This window comes from Eptatretus burgeri, chromosome 17 (genome assembly GCF_056783735.1).
Source record: "Eptatretus burgeri isolate ZD-2024b chromosome 17, Ebu_testis_v1, whole genome shotgun sequence".
Taxonomy (NCBI): domain Eukaryota; kingdom Metazoa; phylum Chordata; class Myxini; order Myxiniformes; family Myxinidae; genus Eptatretus; species Eptatretus burgeri.
The window spans coordinates 54,231,194-54,251,193 of NC_140977.1; the positions used below are offsets into that span (position 1 = coordinate 54,231,194).

Consider the following 20,000-nt stretch of genomic DNA (forward strand, 5'->3'; position numbering starts at 1 on the left):
AAATGCAACAGAACGTCAGATTTATCGGACTACTCTAGACAATTGTATCACAAGGTGTGTTCTGCACACAAGTTTTCATCGTATCCAGACAGTGAGATTGCTTCGTTTTATGCGCGGAGAGATACGGCCGATGACATGCGCCGGCCTTGTTTGTGATTAATTCGCCGCAGAGCAACCTGTCCGCTGCGCTATTCACGTCACCTCACTAAAATATTCTGATATCGAGCAGTATGCAAGTCGAATTTACATTATTGAATTACGAATAGGATTTAGTCTAACCAGTTGTTATTGCCAAGTCTTCCTTCGATGTCCTCCCGATCATCATGAACTCTGGGAATTTCATCGCCATTTTCCTCTGCTTGTCCTGCTTCAGGCTCGAACTGCTAAGACCGTATTTCATTTCCAGCTGCCTGAACTACGTTATCTGACAATTCTCCATGTGATTCAGACCAAAATCCTTCATTTCTCTGACACTCACTGTCACTACCAGACAAGTGAAAGTCCATGTCATCCATTATTCAAAACCAAATGTTCGATTTATTTTAAAGCAGAAATGAACGAAGCGATTGAGTCGACCAATCAAATGTGGAAACACACAGCAAGCCAATAGAATCACGTAGACCACCAACCCGAGTAATTTACGTGCAGCCTTTGTAATCCTGAAGTTGACTGTCTCTCTCTCTCTCTCTCTCTTAATTTTACATTTTACGGAATGAGTATTGTGAAAAAAAACATTGTCAGATCTGAAATCACGATGAAAAACTCCTCGAGGACGAAAAAAATGAAATTTCAGTACTTTTGCACGTCAGGGGACCTTTAAGGATGTTCATCAATGTGTCCACAAACATCAGTTTCTGATCGAAGAACAACTTTATTTAAATTGAATGATGTATTTTGAACACTAATCGGATCAAGAATTCGAAAATGAACCTGTAGTTTAACAGTACTTTGGCTCTGAATTCGTCCCGAATGCACATTCACAGAGAGAAGTGAGATAATTATTTTACTCGAACCCTAACCCTGTCTGGCAGTGAAATGTAATTGGAAATCATTGCAAACAGGAAACTTACTGTGTTTAAGGACACAAACAACAGGCACGAATAACTAATGTTAACGCATTCGATAAGGTGGTGTAAAAGACGCTGCATCAACGGCGGTAAACTTCCCAAGTTTGCTTTTTTTATACAACCTTTAGAATATTTATTTAATTATATACTGTACAGGACTACATCGTTTTTGGCTCGATCTCTCAATGGTGAAGAATCGCTTAAAAAAATAAATAATGCTCGTATCCAGATCCGGATTTGGATCTTCACCAAAATTGAATCAATTCTTTCTTGTCACACGCCCAACATGTCCACCAAGTTTCGTCCGAATCCGTCCAAAACTTTTTGAGATATCCTGTACACAAACGGACAAAGACAAACAAACAAACAGACAGACACAGAGGGGTGACAACATAACCTTCACCTTCGGTGGCGGAGGTAATAATCAGGATTATCACGGAAGAATCTTACGTCGAGGCTAGACTCGCTGAGAAAACCTTCCATCAGAAGCCTCTGTTGTGTTAGTACGCTTTTGAGCTGTCGGAGCATCTTTAACGTACAGATTTTTTTTTCTTACCGCACATGGTTACCTGCGTATCAGTTATGTGAACTCTCGAGTTTATAACTGTAACACGCTTGATCTGGGGTACACCTCCTCGCTTCAGACAAAACTGGTGGGGATGTTGATCACACCCTCTTCTTTCCCCATGCATTATCTCCCCCGACCTCACTCAGCACCTCTCTCTCCCTCCTTTTTCTCAACTGAATCAACCCTTCTATCACAGTTAATGATGCAGACACATCATATGGTGCCAATCTAAAAAAGCATAAAATTGTTGACGTAATGTTTAAATATTGTGAGGAAAGTATGAGGAAACAGAGGCCTGGAGGGAGACTCATGAGACCGTAGACAAGACTCTTAACTCCATAAATACTTCCGAGAAATCTGTTTGAGCCATTGGAGCTCTTTTAGCCAAACTGGTTCCTTATAGGCCTATGACCACATTGTGACCTCATGGGCCAAACTGGTTCCTTATAGTTTAGGCCTTGGTCCTCCCACACTCACTTTTAATGTTGACCTTCGTGCACCTGTCCCCACACCTATTGTAGTCATTGTGAAGGTGGCCAAACATTTTGACATAGGCATCGTATAAAAAGTACAGCATACAGGTTTATTGTACACAATAAATGAATGATTCTGACATCAGACACGCTCTGACTCTACCAATCAAATACGTGCACATGATTCTCCGTTCGTATGCAGCACAAGGCTGTGCGGTCGCACCTTTGACTGAGGGGGTGGCTGGGCCACTGCTGGTAGGGTAGGAATTTGTAATTTGTTCATGGTACCGAAGATAGCTCGCCTACTCTTCACGAAGGACACCATGGGATCTTTAACATCCACCAATGAATGCTGGCAGATGGGACACCCAGTTTAATGTCCATCTGAGGGACGGCACAAACATCGATTAATCACCCTGCCTGTGAAACACCATGATGACAGTTTATTGCTGTGTTGGGATTCGAACCCAGACTCGGCAGCTCAGAGGTGAGTGTGTGTACCTCTAGAACATCCTGTCTGCTGTGCACACGATCCTGTACCAGTGTGAAAATAAATAATTATGGGATAAAACATCCCTTCTAATATAACAGTGGAGAGTGATTGATAATCACGATGATGTGAAGGCTCTTGGGAAGGGGTTAGGGGGTGGTGGTTCTGCAAAGTAGATGGCAAGTATCCTGAGCAGACTACTGAGACCTTTATCCGATTCCCAAAGCTAATACCAAGGGGATTTGAAGTTGAGCTGGACCGATCCAGCGGCGTGTAAGGGTGGTCAAGGAGCCCTGTGCCATCGGTCTCGACTCTGGTGATGGTAATGTGCCATCGTCTCACAATGCTCAGGTACGAACATTGTGCGTTGACGGCGCTTCCCACTCACATCGTCAAGTTTCCATCCGTTCAGCTGGAACCCTTTGGCGTAATAGGTCGGAACGTTTACAAACGACTTAGCGAGAATTTCTCGGACATTTTCGACGAGCTATCCATCTTCAAACTGTTCGCAGGCGTTGTCTGATGGTGGGTGGAACTCGGTAAGAAACCTCAACCCTCCGCTCCACCATCGAATGCGTAGGCATCAGTCATACGTGTACGTTAGCATGGCGTCTCTTCTGACACCGACAACATTTGTGGAAGATAAAACCAGTTGGAGGTTCCTTAAGAAGGGTCCATTGCAGTTCTGAACATTTTAAGCTTCAGAAATTATCCAAAACTTTCTTGTTGTACACCGCTCCTTCCCAATTCCGTATCCAGGCGATGCATGACGCCATCGCCGGGTGCCCAAAGGGAGTACTCAGTTTTGACTCTGTTTGTTTTCTTGCTTTCTTGTTTGTTTGTTTGTCCAGGTGATATCTCGGCCATCCTTTGAGCTGGGAAGCTAAAATTTGGGGACATTGGTTGGTGAGGGATGTGCTTTTGAAAAAATGGTATATTTTTATTTCTTGATTAATCAATCAATTGATTAATTACTTAATTATTATCGATTTATTAATTACTTTATTTTATTTCTCATCATGGCAACATCTCGGGCATATTTTGAGCTCGGAAGCTGATACTTGGACGTGACGGTGACCAAGTGATTTGGCTATAAAGGGTATTTTTGATTGATTGATTAATCAATTAATTATTCATTTTTTTGATTAATTACTTAATTTCCAAAAAGTTACAGATTCCGATGAAACGGTGGTGGTTTTGGGTATGCTGTTCGGCAATTGATTGAGAAATGAATTATTTTACGATAATTATTAATTTGTTTTTTTATTATGCAATGAATCAGTTAATCAATTATTGTACACCACTCCCTCCCAATTCCAACTCCATGTGCTGCAAGGCGGCATCGCCGGACAACGTCGCGTGCTGGAGGATTTGTTATTTATTTGGCATGAGGGCGGTGTACTTTGAATGTAGCGCTACTTGTTTTACATCTTGTTCAAGGTCTTTGGTCGAGAAGGGTCTATGATGATATTAAACGGGGTTAAACACATACATACGCATGCAACGATCAAACGACGATTGTTTTCACTTGACATTTGATTTACAGTCATGCGTTTGGAGGAGAGGGAGGCAGACATGAAACGCGAGTACAATTTGCTTCATCAAAGGCATACGGAGGTGAGGGGAATCACTTTTGTCGCTTGGAATCTTGACTCTTTGGGATTCGGATTGTTGGGGCTGCTCCGTGCGGCTGGCCTGAGGTTCATCGCCGTACATTTCAGATGATTCAGTCGTACATGGAGTACATGGAGAGGAGCAAAATGCAGCAACACAACGGGACGGGGCCTATGGAAAGCACCCCCACTTCTCGCAAGCGGTGCGCATGTCTCACTGTCCATCATACTACCGACCCTATCAGTACACCTCCACAATGCACACATGCATGTAGTCCTGCCTTGCATTTTGCCGATTAGGTTTGATGGCAATGTTTAAGATTGGTGGGTTGCGTGGTTACCAATTTGTCTGAAAGATTGCATGTTTAACTCGAGCAGCACTCGGAAGAGCGCGTACCTCTGCCATGCTGAACAGTTTACGTTTTGTATCCCAGTGATAGGCCAGATCCGGATCTGGACCTGAACCAAAATCGAATCGACTTGTTCTCGTCACCTAACCAACTCATCCACCTAGTTTTATCATAACTCGTGCACAACTTTTGAAATATCATGCTGTGTATCGTTTTTGGCCCCATCGCTCAATGATGAAGAATCGCTTTAAAAATTCTCGTATCCAGATCTGGATCTTTACCAAAATCAAATCGACTCGTCGTCCTCACACACCCAAATGTCCACCAAATTTCGTCCGAATCCGCAACTTTTTTTGATCTATCCTGCTCACAGACAAACAAACGGACAGACGGGGGTGAAAACATAACCTCCATCCACCTTCGGTGGCAGAGGTAATGATAATGACACTCTGGAGCACATACCTCCACCAGGCTGAACAATTTACGTTTTATATCCCACTGATAGACCGGATCTGTATCTGGACTTGAACCGAAATCGAATCGACGTGTCAGAGTCACACACCCAACCTCTGTCCACCAAGTTTCGTCTGAATCCGGCCATAACTTTTTTTTTTTTTAAGGTATCTTGCTTACAGATAGACAAACAGGGGTGAAAACATAATCTCCATCCACCTTCGATGGTGGCGGTAAAAAGCTATCTACCTTGATCCACCATTAATGTACCGTTCAACATAACTTGACGAATAGGAGGTACCGTAGTTTTGATTCAAAACCCGGCTCTCACCATCCGAGGCGAAAGCTGTTATAATTCCGGGAATCGGGAGATTTATTTATGTTTGCACGTTTTTCTGTGAAGTTTTGCTTTGATGTCTCCTGTTTCATGGAAAAAATGAGCAAGAAAAGAAAAATTGATGGAGAAACTCCGCTTGTCGTTTAACTTGTCATGTGACCTGTTTTTCGACGTACGAGAAGGGAGGACATTGGGCAGGCGAGTCAAGACGGCCGATCAGACGGCAGGGAGGCGCGGTGGGTTTTGTGTGCTTCGTTTGCTGAAGAATTGACGTCCCACGTGCATGGCTCCGCCTCATGGCGATTTTGATGTTGCAGTTGTTGTCCAGATGTCCACAACGCATCCCTAATGTTGTCCTTCAGCTCTTTGAACGTTCGGAAATGGGTTTTTATCCGGGCTCTAATCACCTTCTGGAATGTTTCGTTTAAAGGTCATTATGGGCAGAGTCTCTGTTCAAAAAGTCACGAAATTGTGGCATCTGGATTTGTGTTTGTTTTTTTAAATTTATTTTTAACAGCAATCTACCTCAACCGCATTGCAAGCCCACGCTTTGATCTGAGATACAAGACCTAACCGAGTGGAGATAAAATCTACGTTGCCTTAACACTGTTGCTTTTGAAAATGATATCCTGCTTTGATTCCATTTGTGAGCAGTGGCCGATCTGTTCGTGTCTCCTTGCCAGCGTCTGGTGCGTCATGTCCTTTCACTGTCCCTATTCCGTCTCTGCGATCGTTTTTTTTTTCACCACGGCTTTGGCAGGCCTTGAGATTGTGGGCTGCTGCTTGTCCACCGTTTTCTGTACACCCTTTGGTTTTGGACCTGAAATTGGGGTTGTCAGAACTGAGGTTTTTTTTTTTGTTTGTTTGATCAAACTGAAATCCGATTTTATTTCCTGAAATATTTATTTATTAGAGGCGTTTTCTTTTTACGTTTCCACCAACGTGCATCGATTGATCCTCGATGCCTGTTTTTGTCGACCTCACAGTAAGGAGAGACCTACCTCTTTGGGCCTTTTCCCTTTTGGAGCCGACGTTGGGAAAACGGGATCTGGCGGCTGTATCACAGACTGCAATGTGGAAGCTGAGACTCCTGGAAGCGAAACATGGTCTCAGTCGGTTGTACCCAATCCGGTGGTAAATGGTCATGCTGGGAACTGCATCAAGGTTTGTGACTGGGTGGTCAACTGGCTTGTGAATTGAGTTTCTCTATCTGTGGTTTCTTTTGGACAAAAGGAAAAGGAATCGGTTCTAACCAATGGTGAAAGCAAACTGATGTGTGAAAGTTAGAATGCTTGCATGTGAACTGGCTCTTGCTTATGGGATTAATCCTTTGTCAAAGTCTGACTTGGCTATGAAATGCTGTTGTGCTTCATTGTGTAGTCCGCGTCAACAAATTTCTGGGCTCATCAGTCTGCAAGAAAGTGGATTATAGCGTATATTTCACAACAATAGGCATTTGGGTGCTTCCTTGACCACATTTACCCTGCCAATAAATGAAATAAGTGAAATGCAGATACAGCACGGGCATGATGGTCCCTAACGTTCTCGTCCCCCCTTTGTTGTGTTTTTTTTATTTTTACTTTGAAACCTTCAATTCCCGCCTTCCCAAAGGATGAGCTTTCCCAATCGAGCCAGTCATCCTTCCTGACCACTCCAAGCATGGGCGATGTGAAGTCGCTCACACCATCGTCATCCTTCCCGTCCGACATACTCTCGCCTGTTACCGGTGGAGCACAGAGATTGGAAAATGGTGTGGCAATTTCGGTGGAAAATGGTGAAGACCACGACACCATGTTGGACATGGCCAATGGTGCCTGCAATGTGTCTAGTGGTGAGAACGTTGTTTCCAAAACTCACTCGGCCCGAGCTCGTAGATGAGTACAAAGGTGGACTTCATTGAGAGGATTTCTGATTGTACTTTGTGGTCATTGGGGTTGATATCTGGGGAAATCGGGGTTTATTTCCAGGAATGGATAGCAGTGACGAGTGGTCAGAAATACAGGACATCATTGATGCGACACCAGAACTGGATCTCAGCACTGAGAACAAAATGGAGAATTACGATAACAACAGGTGAGCTTGCGGTGTTGTCCCGTCCATTTTGGTTGCGACTGTGTCCCTCTTTACTGTCATCATTTCAACACCTCCCTTGCTCTGTCCTGGCGACAGCACACCGACGCAGGGCATCGTCAACAAGGCGTTTGGAATCAATACAGACTCGCTCTACAAGGAGCTCTCGACAGCTGGCTCTGAAGCCATCGGGGACGTTGATGAGGGAGCAGATTTGTTAGGTGAGGCCTTCTCTTTTACTACGTTTTGTGGGGAAAAATTGGAAGTGATCTGTTGTAGTCATAATTGTAGCTACCTTTTTTTGAATACAAAGTCTCGGCTCATGGAGGAGCTACAACATAGAACCAATGAGGACATAACAGAACAAAAGGAACAGAAGAAGATGAGAAACACACAACAGCATGGTTGGAGGGACAAAAAGAGAAATCAGGGATATGTGGAAGAATGGGGGCTAGGGGAGGATACATGGACAAGATACAATGCCTTGTCGAAAGTCTACACCCTCCTTCAAATTTGTTTTTACCTTTTGTTGCCTTATGCAGTCGTGGCAAAACATATTGTCACCCTTGTGCACTTTTTTTCAAATAACTCACAATTTTCTTGAAAAATAAGTTGAAATTAACAAAAGTATTTTGTCTCCACAATTCTTTATTTCACTGTTAATGTTACAGAACGTTTGTTTTTGATTCAGATCTTAATATATCCTTTTAAATAAGAAAATAAAAATAAATGCCATTGACAAAATTATTAACACCCTCGACTTAAATATTTGGTATCACAACCTTTGCACAAAATAACTGCAGTCAAGCGCTTCCTGGAGCCGTGAATGAGTTTCCTACACCTCTCTACTGGTAGTGTTATCCACTCTTCTTGTGCAAACTGCTCCAGTTCTCCCAGATTTGAAGGATGTCTTCTCCCAACCTCTGTTTTCAGATCTCCCCACAGGTGTTCAATGGGATTTAGATCTGGACTCATTGCTGGACACTTCAGAACAGTCCAGCGTTTTGTCTTGAACCATTCCTGGGTGCTTTTTGAAGTGTGTTTGGGGTCATTGCCCTGCTGTACGACCCATGACCTTCGACGGAGACCCAGCTTTCTGACACTGGGTTGAACATTGCGCTCCAAAATGCCTCCTTGGTAATCTCCTGATTTCATGATGCCGTGCACACACTCAAGGCACCCAGTGCCAGAGGCAGTACAGCAACCCCAAAACATCACTGAACCTCCTCCATGTTTGACTGTATGGAAGGTGATCCTTTCTTTGAAGGCTTCATTTTTTTTTTTATGTAAACAGAGATGATGTCCTTTACCAAAAAGCTCTAATTTGGTCTCATCTGTCCACAGGACATTCTCCCAGAAGGATTTTGGCTTGCTCAGGTGTGTTTTGGCAAACTCCAGTCGGGCTTTCTTCCGTCTCTCTCTCAGCAGTGGGGTCCTCCTGAGTCTCCTACCATAGAACCCCCTTTCATTGAGTTGGTAAGGGATGGTACGAGTTGAAACTGTCGTACGTTGTGTCTGAAGGTTAGCTTAAATCTGTTTGGCAGTTCATCGAGGTGCTTTCTCCACCATTCAAACAATCCTTCGCTGCGATCTTCGATCAAGTTTTCTCTTGCGGTCACGTCCAGGGAGGTTGGTTACAGTCCCATGGGCCTTAAACTTCCTGATCACATTGTTTATGGTGGACACAGGAACATCAAGGTCTCTGGAGATGGACCTGTAGCCTCGAGATTGTCCATGCTTGGCTACAATCTTGTGTCTGACCTCCTGAGACAACTGGTTTTCTTTCTTTTCTCCATGCTCATTGGAGAAAAGATTAGGTTTGATCAGCACACAGTGACACAAAACAGGAGAAAGACTTCTTTTCACCATTCATACTGGTTGAATGAGTGATTTTTATATTGCAGGCACCTGCAACTCGCTACATAGTGGGGCGGCTTAGCCCAAATATTCAAAAGAATTGTGCATTTTGCGATACAAGCACCAAATTTGGCACAAATGTACATTAATATGTTGCGAACATTTTCAGATGTTGGGCCACTTGAAATTCTCTCTTTATGTCCGCCATATTGGATTTCAAAATGGCCGCCACTTTAAATCTACATTTGCTATTATCTCTGGACGTAATGCAGCTATTGACTTGATTCTGGTATCTAAATGTATGTTATTGGGGGCAAGGAATCCAATGGTAGTGGCCATGATCCGGCACTCGCACAGTGATCCGGCACTCACACATGATCCCACACAGTGGCCATGATCCGGCACTCAATGGACGTCGTGAAGAATGCTGTGGAACACCTGAATCCTGGACAGACACCAGTGGTCACCGTTGATCAGCCACTGTTTGCTTTGACCAAGCAGATACAGTGGAAGTGGCCAGAGAGCTATGGTGAAGACCAGATAGTGGTGATGTTTGGTGGCCTCCACATAGAGATGGCGGCACTGAGGACACTGGGGGACTGGCTGAAAGGAAGTGGTTGGGTGCAAGCACTTGTGCAAGCCGAGATTGCGACAGCAGGGACAGCAGACTCATTCCTGCGAGCATCCCATGTCTTGCGCACAAGAAGAGCACATCAAGTGACTGCAGCAGCACTGTACATCCTGCAACACCGTGCCTACAACCACTACTGTCTGGGAGAAACCAGGGATGTAGAGGACCTTCTGGAGTTTGAAGACTGGTGTTGCCAGAGAGGAGAAGACATCCCCCAGTTTCACTACTGGGCAACCGTGCTGGAACTAGAACTGTTGGTTCTAGTGTATGTGCGTTCTCTCAGGCAGGGATCGTTAATGAAGTACCTCGATGCTCTGACAGAGCTGGTCCCCTGGTTCCATGCACTGGATCACACCCACTATGCTAGGTGGATACCAGTGCACCTGAAGGACATGGCCGAACTCACCATCAAACACCCAGATGTAGCCAGGAAATTCAGGGAAAGCCACTTCACCGTTCAGAAAACACAGAGGGTGTTCTCTTCAATCCCGATTGACCAGGCACATGAGCAGAATAATGCCTGCATCAAAGGAGACGGTGGAGCAGTTGGGCTCACTGACAACCCTAGTGCCCTACGTCGCTGGATGGTTGCGGGACTAGAAGTTGCCAGGGTGATCGAAGAATTCCAGGATGGGAACCAACACTGGAGACGGCAAACAGCAGACACACGTCATCATGATCAGACGCCAAGTGTACAGGCCTCATTTGTGAAAGATGTTCGCTCTCTCGTCGGTGTCATAGAGGAGATGGGCAACCCATTCGAGGAGGAGAGTCAGGATGGAGTCAAACTGGACCCAAAGGAGATCACAGATCCTGCTGCTGTGGAGATCGTGATGAATGCCAAGAGGATTGGCCAAGAGCAGTTCGAGGCTTTCACCAGAGTGTGTCTGTTGGACAGAACAAAGGCAGTGGACGCACCCATTCCTCGTAACAAGCTGAAAGTGTTCAGCACTTCCACTCCAAGAAGCCAGAGCATAGGTCAGCAACAGCTCGCCTCCATCAAGAATGACCGTGAACTCTTCGCACGCCTGTACGTTGGCTGCCAGACGAGGGATGGAAACCTTGAGGAGTTCTTTTGTCATGAGAATCAGGCATGTCCTCCTGCATTGTCTGATGATGGAAGCCTCTGCACTGGTACCAAGAGTGATCTCCTCACATGCTTGGAAGAAGTCTCCGACGCAAAGACAGAGACTCCTGTCACGACCTGTATTGTGCTTGATGGAGCAGCCATCGTCCAGATGCTGAAGCCGGCTGCATCAAAGACCTTTGAAGAGTATGCACAACAGATCTTCATCCCATATATGTCCACGAAGCTGCAAACAGTGTCACGCCTGGATCTGGTCTGGGATACTTACCTTGCTGATTCACTGAAAGGTAGTACACGTGCAAAGCGGGGACAAGGTGTGCGGAGTCGTGTGGTGGCTGCCGCAGCCATACCGGGAATCTGGCAGAACTTCCTACGAGTGGACAGCAACAAGATCGAGCTGTTCAGGTTCCTCTCAGCAGCTCTCATGGATTGGTTTGACCAGGAGGACAAGCAACTCGTCATTACTGATGGAGAGGCAGCGCTCGGCAAGCCACTACTGCCAGATCTGACCTCACTCGCCCCATGTAACCATGAAGAAGCTGACAGTCAGATGTTGCTGCATGCATCTCACGCAGTCCAGCATGGACACCATGCAATACTCATCCGGACTGTAGACACCGATGTTGTGGTGCTGGCAGTGTCCCTGGCACAGGAGTTGCAACCAGAAGACAAACTGTGGCTGGCATTCGGAACAGGCCAGAGTTTCCGATACCAAGCAGCACACGAAATAGCAGCTGGATTGGGACGAGAGAAGGCTCGTGCACTGCCAATGTTCCACGCTCTAACTGGAGGCGACACTGTGTCTAGTTTTCATAGACATGGCAAGAAGACTGCGTGGGCAGTCTGGACGGTTCTGCCAGAACTCACTGAGGCGCTGCTGCTGCTGTCCTCTGCACCTCGTGACATACCAGACGATGCAATGCGCATCATCGAGAGGTTCGTGATCCTGTTGTATGATTGAACCAGCAAATGCACAGACATTGACAAGGCCAGGAGGAAACTCTTCGCAAGGAAGAACAATGTGCAGCTCATCCCTCCAACGAAGGCAGCTCTGGAGGAACATGTCAAGAGGGCAGTGTATCAAGGTGGACATGTGTGGGGTCAGATACTGCTGCCAGCACCAGAGCTCCCTCCACCAACCAACTGGGGTTGGTCAAGGACTGGAGAAGGACAGTACACACCTAACTGGAGCAGGCTAACTGAGGCAGCTCACAGCTGCATTGAGCTGGTTTCTTGCAAGTGCAAGAAAGGGTGTGTGAGGCGCTGCAAGTGCAAAAAGGCTGCCCTTCAGTGCACAGCCCTCTGTGTGTGTGAAGGGGACTGCACATGACGATGAGTCAACAACATACATGTACTTTTGGCAATGCTGAACTTGTTAACATGACACTGTTTATGTACACGTATCTTCAGTACCGGTATATACCTAGCCTCAGATACCAGTACACCTAGCCTCAAATACTAGACCATGTAGCATGTCAGTATTATACCTAAGACATTTACAGAACTAAGACATTCTTTTCAAAGTATTGTGTTGAATCCAATATTTGCCTAGATAATTTCCAAATAAAATTATATAACAGACTGTGATAGATAATATTAAGTTGAAAATGGTACCATTGGATTCCTTGCCCCCCAAAAACATGCATTTAAATACCAGAATCAAGTCAATAGCTGCATTACGTCCAGAGATAATAGCAAATGTAGATTTCAAGTGGCCCAATATCTGAAAATGTTCACAACATATTAATGTACATTTGTGCCAAATTTGGTGCTTGTATCACAAAATGCACAACAGGTTTGCTATGCTGCTACATTAACAGGTGAGTAAAATTCCAAAGAAAAGGAGAATCACCTGCTTGGAATCAAATTAATTCCATCAACTTCTAAAAGGTGCCAATAATATCGCCCGGGCCATTTTAGGATTTCTGTGTGGAATAAACTAACATTGAGTTATTTTCTTCAGCTTTTTTTTTGTTTTGTTCCACTGCAAACCAAAGAAATACATCCGTGGGAACCAAAATATATATTTTTTTAATTTCACAATTTTCTGGAAGAAATGGTGCATTACTTGAAAGAAGTGCAAGGGTGCACATATATTTGGCCATGAGAGTAGCCTGGAATTAAGTTGCATTAAATGAGATTTTTTTTTCAGCCTTTATTTACACATCGTAACCCACAACTTCCAAATGAAAAACAAATTCTTTAAATTTCAGAAAATTAATTAATGATACAAAACTAGAATATCTTGGTTGGTTAAGTGTCCTGATAACAGCAACGGTAAATTAGCTCAGGTATAACCAATCGCCTTCAAAATCACACACCAAGTTAATTGGCCTCCACCTGTGTTAAATTGAACCGATTCTGATTGTTTCAGAATAAAATCAGCTGTTACTGTAGGTTTCCTCTGCTGGGTAGTGCATTTTACAGCAAAGACTCAACCATGAGTACCAAGGAGCTTTCAAAAGACCTCTGGGGGTAAAGTTGTGGAAAGTCACAGATCAGTGGATGGGTATAAAAATATTTCAAAAAGGCCTTCAATATACCTTTGGAGCACAGTCAAGACAATCATTAAGAAGTGGAAGGCATACGATGACGCCAAGACTCTTCCGAAATCAGGCAGTCTCTCTAAACTGGATGACCAAGCAAGGAGGAGACTGATCAGAGAGGCCACCAAGAGGCCAATAATCATTTTTGAAAGAGCTACAGGCCTTATACAAGTTTTGTGGTCTGACGAAACCAAGATGGAACTTTTTGGCCTTGATGCAAAACGTTACATTTGGCACAAACCCAACACAGCACATCACCCAAAGAACACCATCCCTACTGTGAAGCATGGTGGTAGCAGCATCATGTTATGGGCATGTTTCTCATCAGCAGGGACTGGGGCACTTGTCAGGATAGAAGGGAAAATTGATGGAGCAAAATACAGAAAAATCCTCAAGGAAAACCGGCTGCCCTCTGCAAGAAAGCTGAAATTGGGACGGAAGTTCACCTTTCAGCATGACAATGGCCCGAAGGACACAGCCAAAGCAACACTGGAGTGGATAAGGTACAAAAAGATAAATGTCCTTGAGTGGCCCAGTCAGAGCACTGATCTGTATCCAATTGAAAATCTGTGACATGACTTGAAGATTGCTGTCCATCAACACTCTCCATACAACTTCACTGACCATGAACAGTTTTGTACAGAAGAATGGGCAAATATTGCCCAATCAAGGTGTGCAACGTTGGGAGAGACTGATCCCAACAGACTCACAGCTGCAATTACTGTCAAAGGTGCTTCCACAGCAAGTATGAATTCAGGGGTGGTGGACACTTATCCAATCAAGATATTCGGGCTTTGTATTTTTAATTGATTTTTTGAAATTTGTAGAATTTGTTTTTCACTTGGAAGTTGTGGGTTATGATGTGTAAATAAAGGTGGAAAAAGTCTGATTTAATGTAACTTGATTCCAGGCTAGAAAGCAACAAAAGGTGAAAATTTTGAAAGGGGGTGTACACTTTCTATAGGCGCTGTGGATACAGCCAAAAACTCTCAGGAAGGAAAAACTGGAAACTTGGAAAGAGGCGGGCTTGGTGGGGAGGGGGTTGACGGGGTAGAAAAGATCATGATTTTGGGTTGGGGACTATCTGAGATGGTAGTTGGTGAACAGCTGTCTTGAAGACCTGGAGGGAAAAATGAGGTTGAAGACAATGTGGAAGTTTGGTCTTCACGTGGGGAAAAAAAAAGAGGAACGTTGTGTGAAGAGGAATTAGTTGAGTTAAGCAGTGATTCTGGATTTGGTAGTTTCATCAGAAGGAGGTCCTAGTAGACTGTGTGCGCTCTGCAGACCCTGGGGGGTGGAGGGACCGAGCACAGGAAGTGCAGAGGGTACAAGACCACAAAGTAGATGGTAGAACACAGACAACTGAGCTGTCTGCGATGTGAAAGTGATCGGCCCATCGACTCGGCTTCATTGCGGGAGACTCCATTGATCTTGGATACCTTGGTTTCCATGGAGTCAAGCTGAGCAAGGTGTTCGGCAGGGGAGCGAGCCCAGAGAGGAGAGCAGTACTTCATCAAGCTGCGGACGAAGGCCTTGTAGCTAGATAGGAGTCCAGGTGTGCCAAGGAAGGACCTTGTACAATGGAGGATGTCAAAATGGCAACTGGCTTTTGGAGGCCAATTTTGAAGTGTGGTTTGCCCAAGAAAGATCATGGCTGATCGTGAGGCCCAAACGTTTGAGTGACAACTTCTTGAAGACGATTGTTAAGAAAGTAGATAGGAGGGTTTGCCAGACTGTTCTGTTCATTTGTTCTGCTCAGACCAATAAAGGTGACTGTGGCAGAGGGTGGGCTGGCGGTCGACAAGGTTTATGGTGAGGAGCGAAGAGACAGGGATGATGTATTACTTTGTCTTGATTGAACTTCCTGTTCTTGCTGTGATTCAAAGTTGCTAACAATGGAAACATTATTGCTTTGACGACACTTTCCTCTTTTCTTCCCTGTGCTTTCATCCACCCAACAAAGGAGAGTTTTCAGGTGTGTAAAAAGCACGTTTTGTATTGTCTGCTCGGCATGATTGTTGTTTGTTGTACACAATGTTGCGGCTTGCATTTCCTGTGGCCTCCAGTGCTAATGCTTTGTCTTTGTCCCATCCTTTTTGCTTGTGCTGCGTTTGTGGATGTTAGCCCCGGATAATTTCTATGGTAAGTCCAGAATCTTTGTTGCGCTTTGTGCAGGAGAATGTGGGGGTGCTGGGGGGTGGGGAGTGGTGGCGAGGAGGGACTTTTTTTAGCTTTACAAAGCATGATGCCAAACTTTTCTGTCTGCACGATCTCCTAATGGTAATTCAAACGGCACAGGTGTTTTGGTTTTGTTCTTCCAGGTATGGGTCGTGAAGTGGAGAATCTCATCCTGGAGAACACTCAGTTGCTGGAGACAAAGTGAGAACATTTGCACTGATGGCTTGGATTCCATGTGCTGGTTGGAGAAAATAACAATGCAGGATAACAACTTGTGATGTTTCCACCCGCACGTTGTTCCAAGTGCTCAGGGGTTGGGTTGGAGTACACTATACCAATGGTCGGTCCCACACTCTACCGCAGTAGTGAAAACCACAGCATCAAAGGCCTGGATTCCTGTTTTTAGTGACGTCCAGTTTGCTTGTAAACTTATCACCAATATGATCGCTGCATCGTAAGGTACATCGACCTGTATGTGTGCGGCATAGCTTGGCTTTTTACGATTGTCATGGAAAGAACTCCATAACAATGCAACTTTCGGGTAGATATGTATCATTCGTGGTCCTACATTCTTCATCGCCTTGGTTATTTAGGGATGAAAGCCAATTTGGTGGCTCTTATGGTGATTAGGACGTCGCTTATGCCGGGTCATGAGCCGGATGAGATGCGTTTTGTTATTTTTCAGGAATGCCCTGAACGTGGTGAAGAATGACCTGATCGCACGTCTTGACGAGATGTCCAGCGAGCAGGAGGTGCTGCGAGGGGAGTTTGAGCAGACGAGGCAGATGAAGACCCGGCTGGAGACGCGGCTTCATGAATTGGAAGAGGAACTGAGGAGGTCGGGACATATTTGGTTAATGGTGGATTTGGTTGTGATTCCAACCCTTGATTGCGTTAGAAATTCTGGTTGGATGATTCAAATAAATAAATAAATAGTTGAGTGTACACGATGTGGGTTTTCATTGAGGCGACTGTAGGTTTAACATCATGAATGGATGTGTATTTCAGGGTCAAGAGTGACACTGGTCATTGTAATAAGGAATTGAAAGAAGAACCAGAAGATGTAAGGCAACACAGCTGATGAGCATGCTCACAGTTTATTCTACTTGCCATGTCGTTTAGAATTACGTTGAAACACTGTTTTCGTTGGTCATTCCTCACTCGTGCACCTTGACCTCCGCTTTGCCGCAGGGCGACGTGCCGATGGCTCAGCGAAAGCGGTTTACACGTGTTGAGATGGCCCGCGTGCTCATGGAAAGGAACCAGTATAAGGAGCGCCTGATGGAACTCCAGGAAGCTGTGCGCTGGACCGAGATGATTCGGTGAAATGTCCACTCTTCAGCTTTTCTAACTGGTGGTCTGTTTTTGTGAATGATACCGTCCATCAGGCACGAATTGAAGTGGTTTGACGAGTGCTTTCATTGTACCGACTGCACTGCAGGGCTTCTCGAGAACACCCGTCGTTGGTGGAAAAGAAGAACAAGTCTTCTATCTGGCAGTTGTACGTGTGTGGCGACTTCAGGGTTTGACTACAATGGGTCGATCCTCAATATTTGCAAAGAGATGTCTTTTTTTTTTTTTTTTTCCTTTTGCCCCCCTCCACTGCCCCCCAATCCCTTGCACTTTGTACATAACCATACCAAGGTTTCTTATTTGAGTTTCACATTCGGTTTCATCCACATTGATCTTAAAGACCACTGTATTCCACTTCTCTTTCCTCCTCAGCTTCAGCCGCTTGTTCAGCTCATCGTCGGCTCCTCAGCCGAAGAAACCTCATCACACGGTGAGCATCAAGTACAGTGCGCCGACGGGCAGCGAGGTTACGGCTGAAACCATCGGAACACGCCGCAGTGCAACGCTGTCCCAGCTGCCCAGTGATCGGGCACGCACACTCGATTTCATGCACGAAACGTAAGCACATGGTGAGATAGGTGTGGGAGGACGAATGAGGGAAAGGCGATGAACGTGTTCCTTCCACAAGATGGCGGAATTTTATTAAACTCTTTTGTTGTGTAAACTTGAACACGTTTTTTTTAATGTATTTCTTCCTTTTTGTAGAAAAGACACTTCTGAAGATGATGGTGCAGTGCAAAACAAAGAGTATGATCGGTGCTATTTTTATTTCAAAACTGTTTGGCGAGGCTTTAACCCTTTAACCATGCTGGGAGCTTCTCTGTCTGGGTGTTTACTTCTTCGTTCACTACTATGTTCTGTTTGAGCTTTCCTCCATCTCTTTCAGCATATCTGATCACTGACTCCTTGACAATAACCATGACCTTCTCCTTGTGGAAGCACTTGCCACACATCATTAGTTTTACCATTGAATCCTTCTTGCAATCTAAAAAGTTTGCCTGTCTTTCCTTGCTGCTCTTCTTCAAACACACATATTGGTTCACGAGTCAGTAAGTGACCGCTATATTCGTTATGGGTGTGTGTGTGTGTCTGTCTCTCTGTCCCGAGCATAGCTCCGTGGGTTTTGATCCGATCTGAATAAAATTTGGGTGGGAGGTTTATATCATCATCTAGTTGTGTTTTCCTGAGAATGGGCATGGTGCGCCCATTATGGGCGAAGCCACGCCCAAAAAAACGTGTTTTTAGGGGGTAGCCGGTTTCAAGTCACATCTTCTCCGAGGGGGTTTGTTGAATCTGGCAGGGGTTTCGGTATTTTGTTAGCTCAATGGCACCTGCATAGCCCCACGGAGCTCGATTTTTCATTTTCGTCCCAAGGTCAAGGTCACAATGTCACGAACTTAGAAAATTTCAAAAAAATCAATAAATTGGGCATCGAGCTCCTCGGGTTTTCAACTGTTTCGAATGAAAGTTGGTATGCAAGTAGTGATCTTCAGGTACTACAACTTTCATCATTTACGTTTTTCCCGATTCCCGCCAGTTTGCCCGTGGCGTCCCCTCGAAGGTCAAAAAATAGAAAAGGCGAACCGTGTACATTGCTCGTGAACCATCGCCGTCTCCAGACTTGTGTGTATATGTGTGTGTGTGTGTGTATGTATGTATATATATATATATATATATATATATATATATATATATATATATATATATATATATATATATATATATATATATATATATATCCTCGGCCCAAGAGGTATGTACACTGGTCTCTGAGTTCTCTCGTCTGGGTTGGAATCTCAGCCCAGCTGTAAACTGCCATCCTTGCATGGTGGGCATCAGTGTGTGTGGACGGACGTTAAACTGGGCGTCCCATTTGCCAGCATTAGTTGGTGAACGTTAAAGATCCCACAGTGTGGTTCACGAAAGGTAGGCGAGCTATCGGCGGCACCATGAACAAATTCTAAATTCCTGCCCTGACTACCACTGGGAAGGCAACAGCAACCCACCCAGTGTAATCCTTGCCGTGAGGCTGCTTTGGCAGTACTGAATCTGCCTTCGGGCAGAATACCAGAATTAGATTAGTGATATATTTTTTTTCCATCCGTCCATCTCCTATTTCGACTTCTCTGGCCAAACCGCTGGGCTGATCCGGCTGAAATTTGGCAGCAAGGTCCCGCTTCCGACTGGTAACGGGGATTGCAAACCTAGTTCCGGTCACGTGACTTTAAGTATGTCGAAATGGCGTACTCAGTAAATTCCTTCAAAAATCTTCTTCTCCAGCCCCACCAGTCAGAATGCCACCAAATTTGAGTTTCAACATTAGGATAGGGCCCAGATAAGCTGCAGGTCCAGCGGTCCGATTATTATTTTTCTTTCCTGATCGTAATGTTGTCCTGACAGGATGGAGTGCATTTTGTGCTGCCTCGCGTGAGTTAGATTCATGACCAGACTTGCAGGTTGATGCTTCACAGGCAGGACGTTTCATCACAATGTGCGTCGTCTCGCTGGCGGACGTTAAGCCTGACCTCCCTATTGTTAACGTTGGCCGATGGAAGTGAACGATCCCACAGTGTTTTTCGATGAAGAGGAGGCGCATCGCTGGCAACCTGGCCAAATTACAGAAATATCTGCTCTAACCCACAAGTGACTGCATTAGTGGCACAGCTGCACTCTCTAACATTGATGCTACCCATAGCCATGTGCTGCTTATGAGAGGAGAAGTCCACAATGGTTTTTTTTTCCCTCTCTCCTTCAACCCACTCATCTCCTCTTCGCCCTGTATTTAAACTCTTCTTCCTCTTCCTCCCCCATGTTGTGCGCAGGAGCGAGGGTGCAGCATTAGTCCGAAGGGAGCAGCTCCGAGAGCAGCATCGACAAGCCCGTGTGCAGGCCCAGCAACAGGACGGACGCTTGCAGGCCTTTGGCTG

General features: G+C 45.1%; 1 protein-coding gene across 19 annotated transcripts in view; it reads left to right on the forward strand.

Moving 5' to 3' along the window:
• MAPK8IP3 (mitogen-activated protein kinase 8 interacting protein 3) overlaps positions 1–20,000 on the forward strand; it is a 59,630-nt gene that overhangs the window by 2,569 nt on the left and 37,061 nt on the right. For 7 of the 19 annotated variants that reach the window (XM_085863092.1, XM_085863093.1, XM_085863090.1 and 4 more), the window contains exons 3-19: positions 4,145–4,215; positions 4,320–4,414; positions 5,534–5,587; positions 6,338–6,515; positions 6,963–7,182; positions 7,319–7,424; positions 7,521–7,642; positions 15,506–15,517; positions 15,667–15,684; positions 15,864–15,921; positions 16,406–16,558; positions 16,729–16,783; positions 16,912–17,042; positions 17,162–17,221; positions 17,446–17,631; positions 17,779–17,829; positions 19,896–20,000. The exon at positions 19,896–20,000 is cut by the window's right edge and continues 25 nt beyond it. In XM_085863092.1, coding sequence (XP_085719218.1) covers positions 4,145–4,215; positions 4,320–4,414; positions 5,534–5,587; positions 6,338–6,515; positions 6,963–7,182; positions 7,319–7,424; positions 7,521–7,642; positions 15,506–15,517; positions 15,667–15,684; positions 15,864–15,921; positions 16,406–16,558; positions 16,729–16,783; positions 16,912–17,042; positions 17,162–17,221; positions 17,446–17,631; positions 17,779–17,829; positions 19,896–20,000 — 1,675 coding nt within the window. The remainder of the gene's footprint in view (positions 1–4,144; positions 4,216–4,319; positions 4,415–5,533; positions 5,588–6,337; positions 6,516–6,962; positions 7,183–7,318; positions 7,425–7,520; positions 7,643–15,505; positions 15,518–15,666; positions 15,685–15,863; positions 15,922–16,405; positions 16,559–16,728; positions 16,784–16,911; positions 17,043–17,161; positions 17,222–17,445; positions 17,632–17,778; positions 17,830–19,895) is intronic. The other 12 variants (XM_085863095.1, XM_085863096.1, XM_085863103.1 and 9 more) reach the window with 10 other exon arrangements.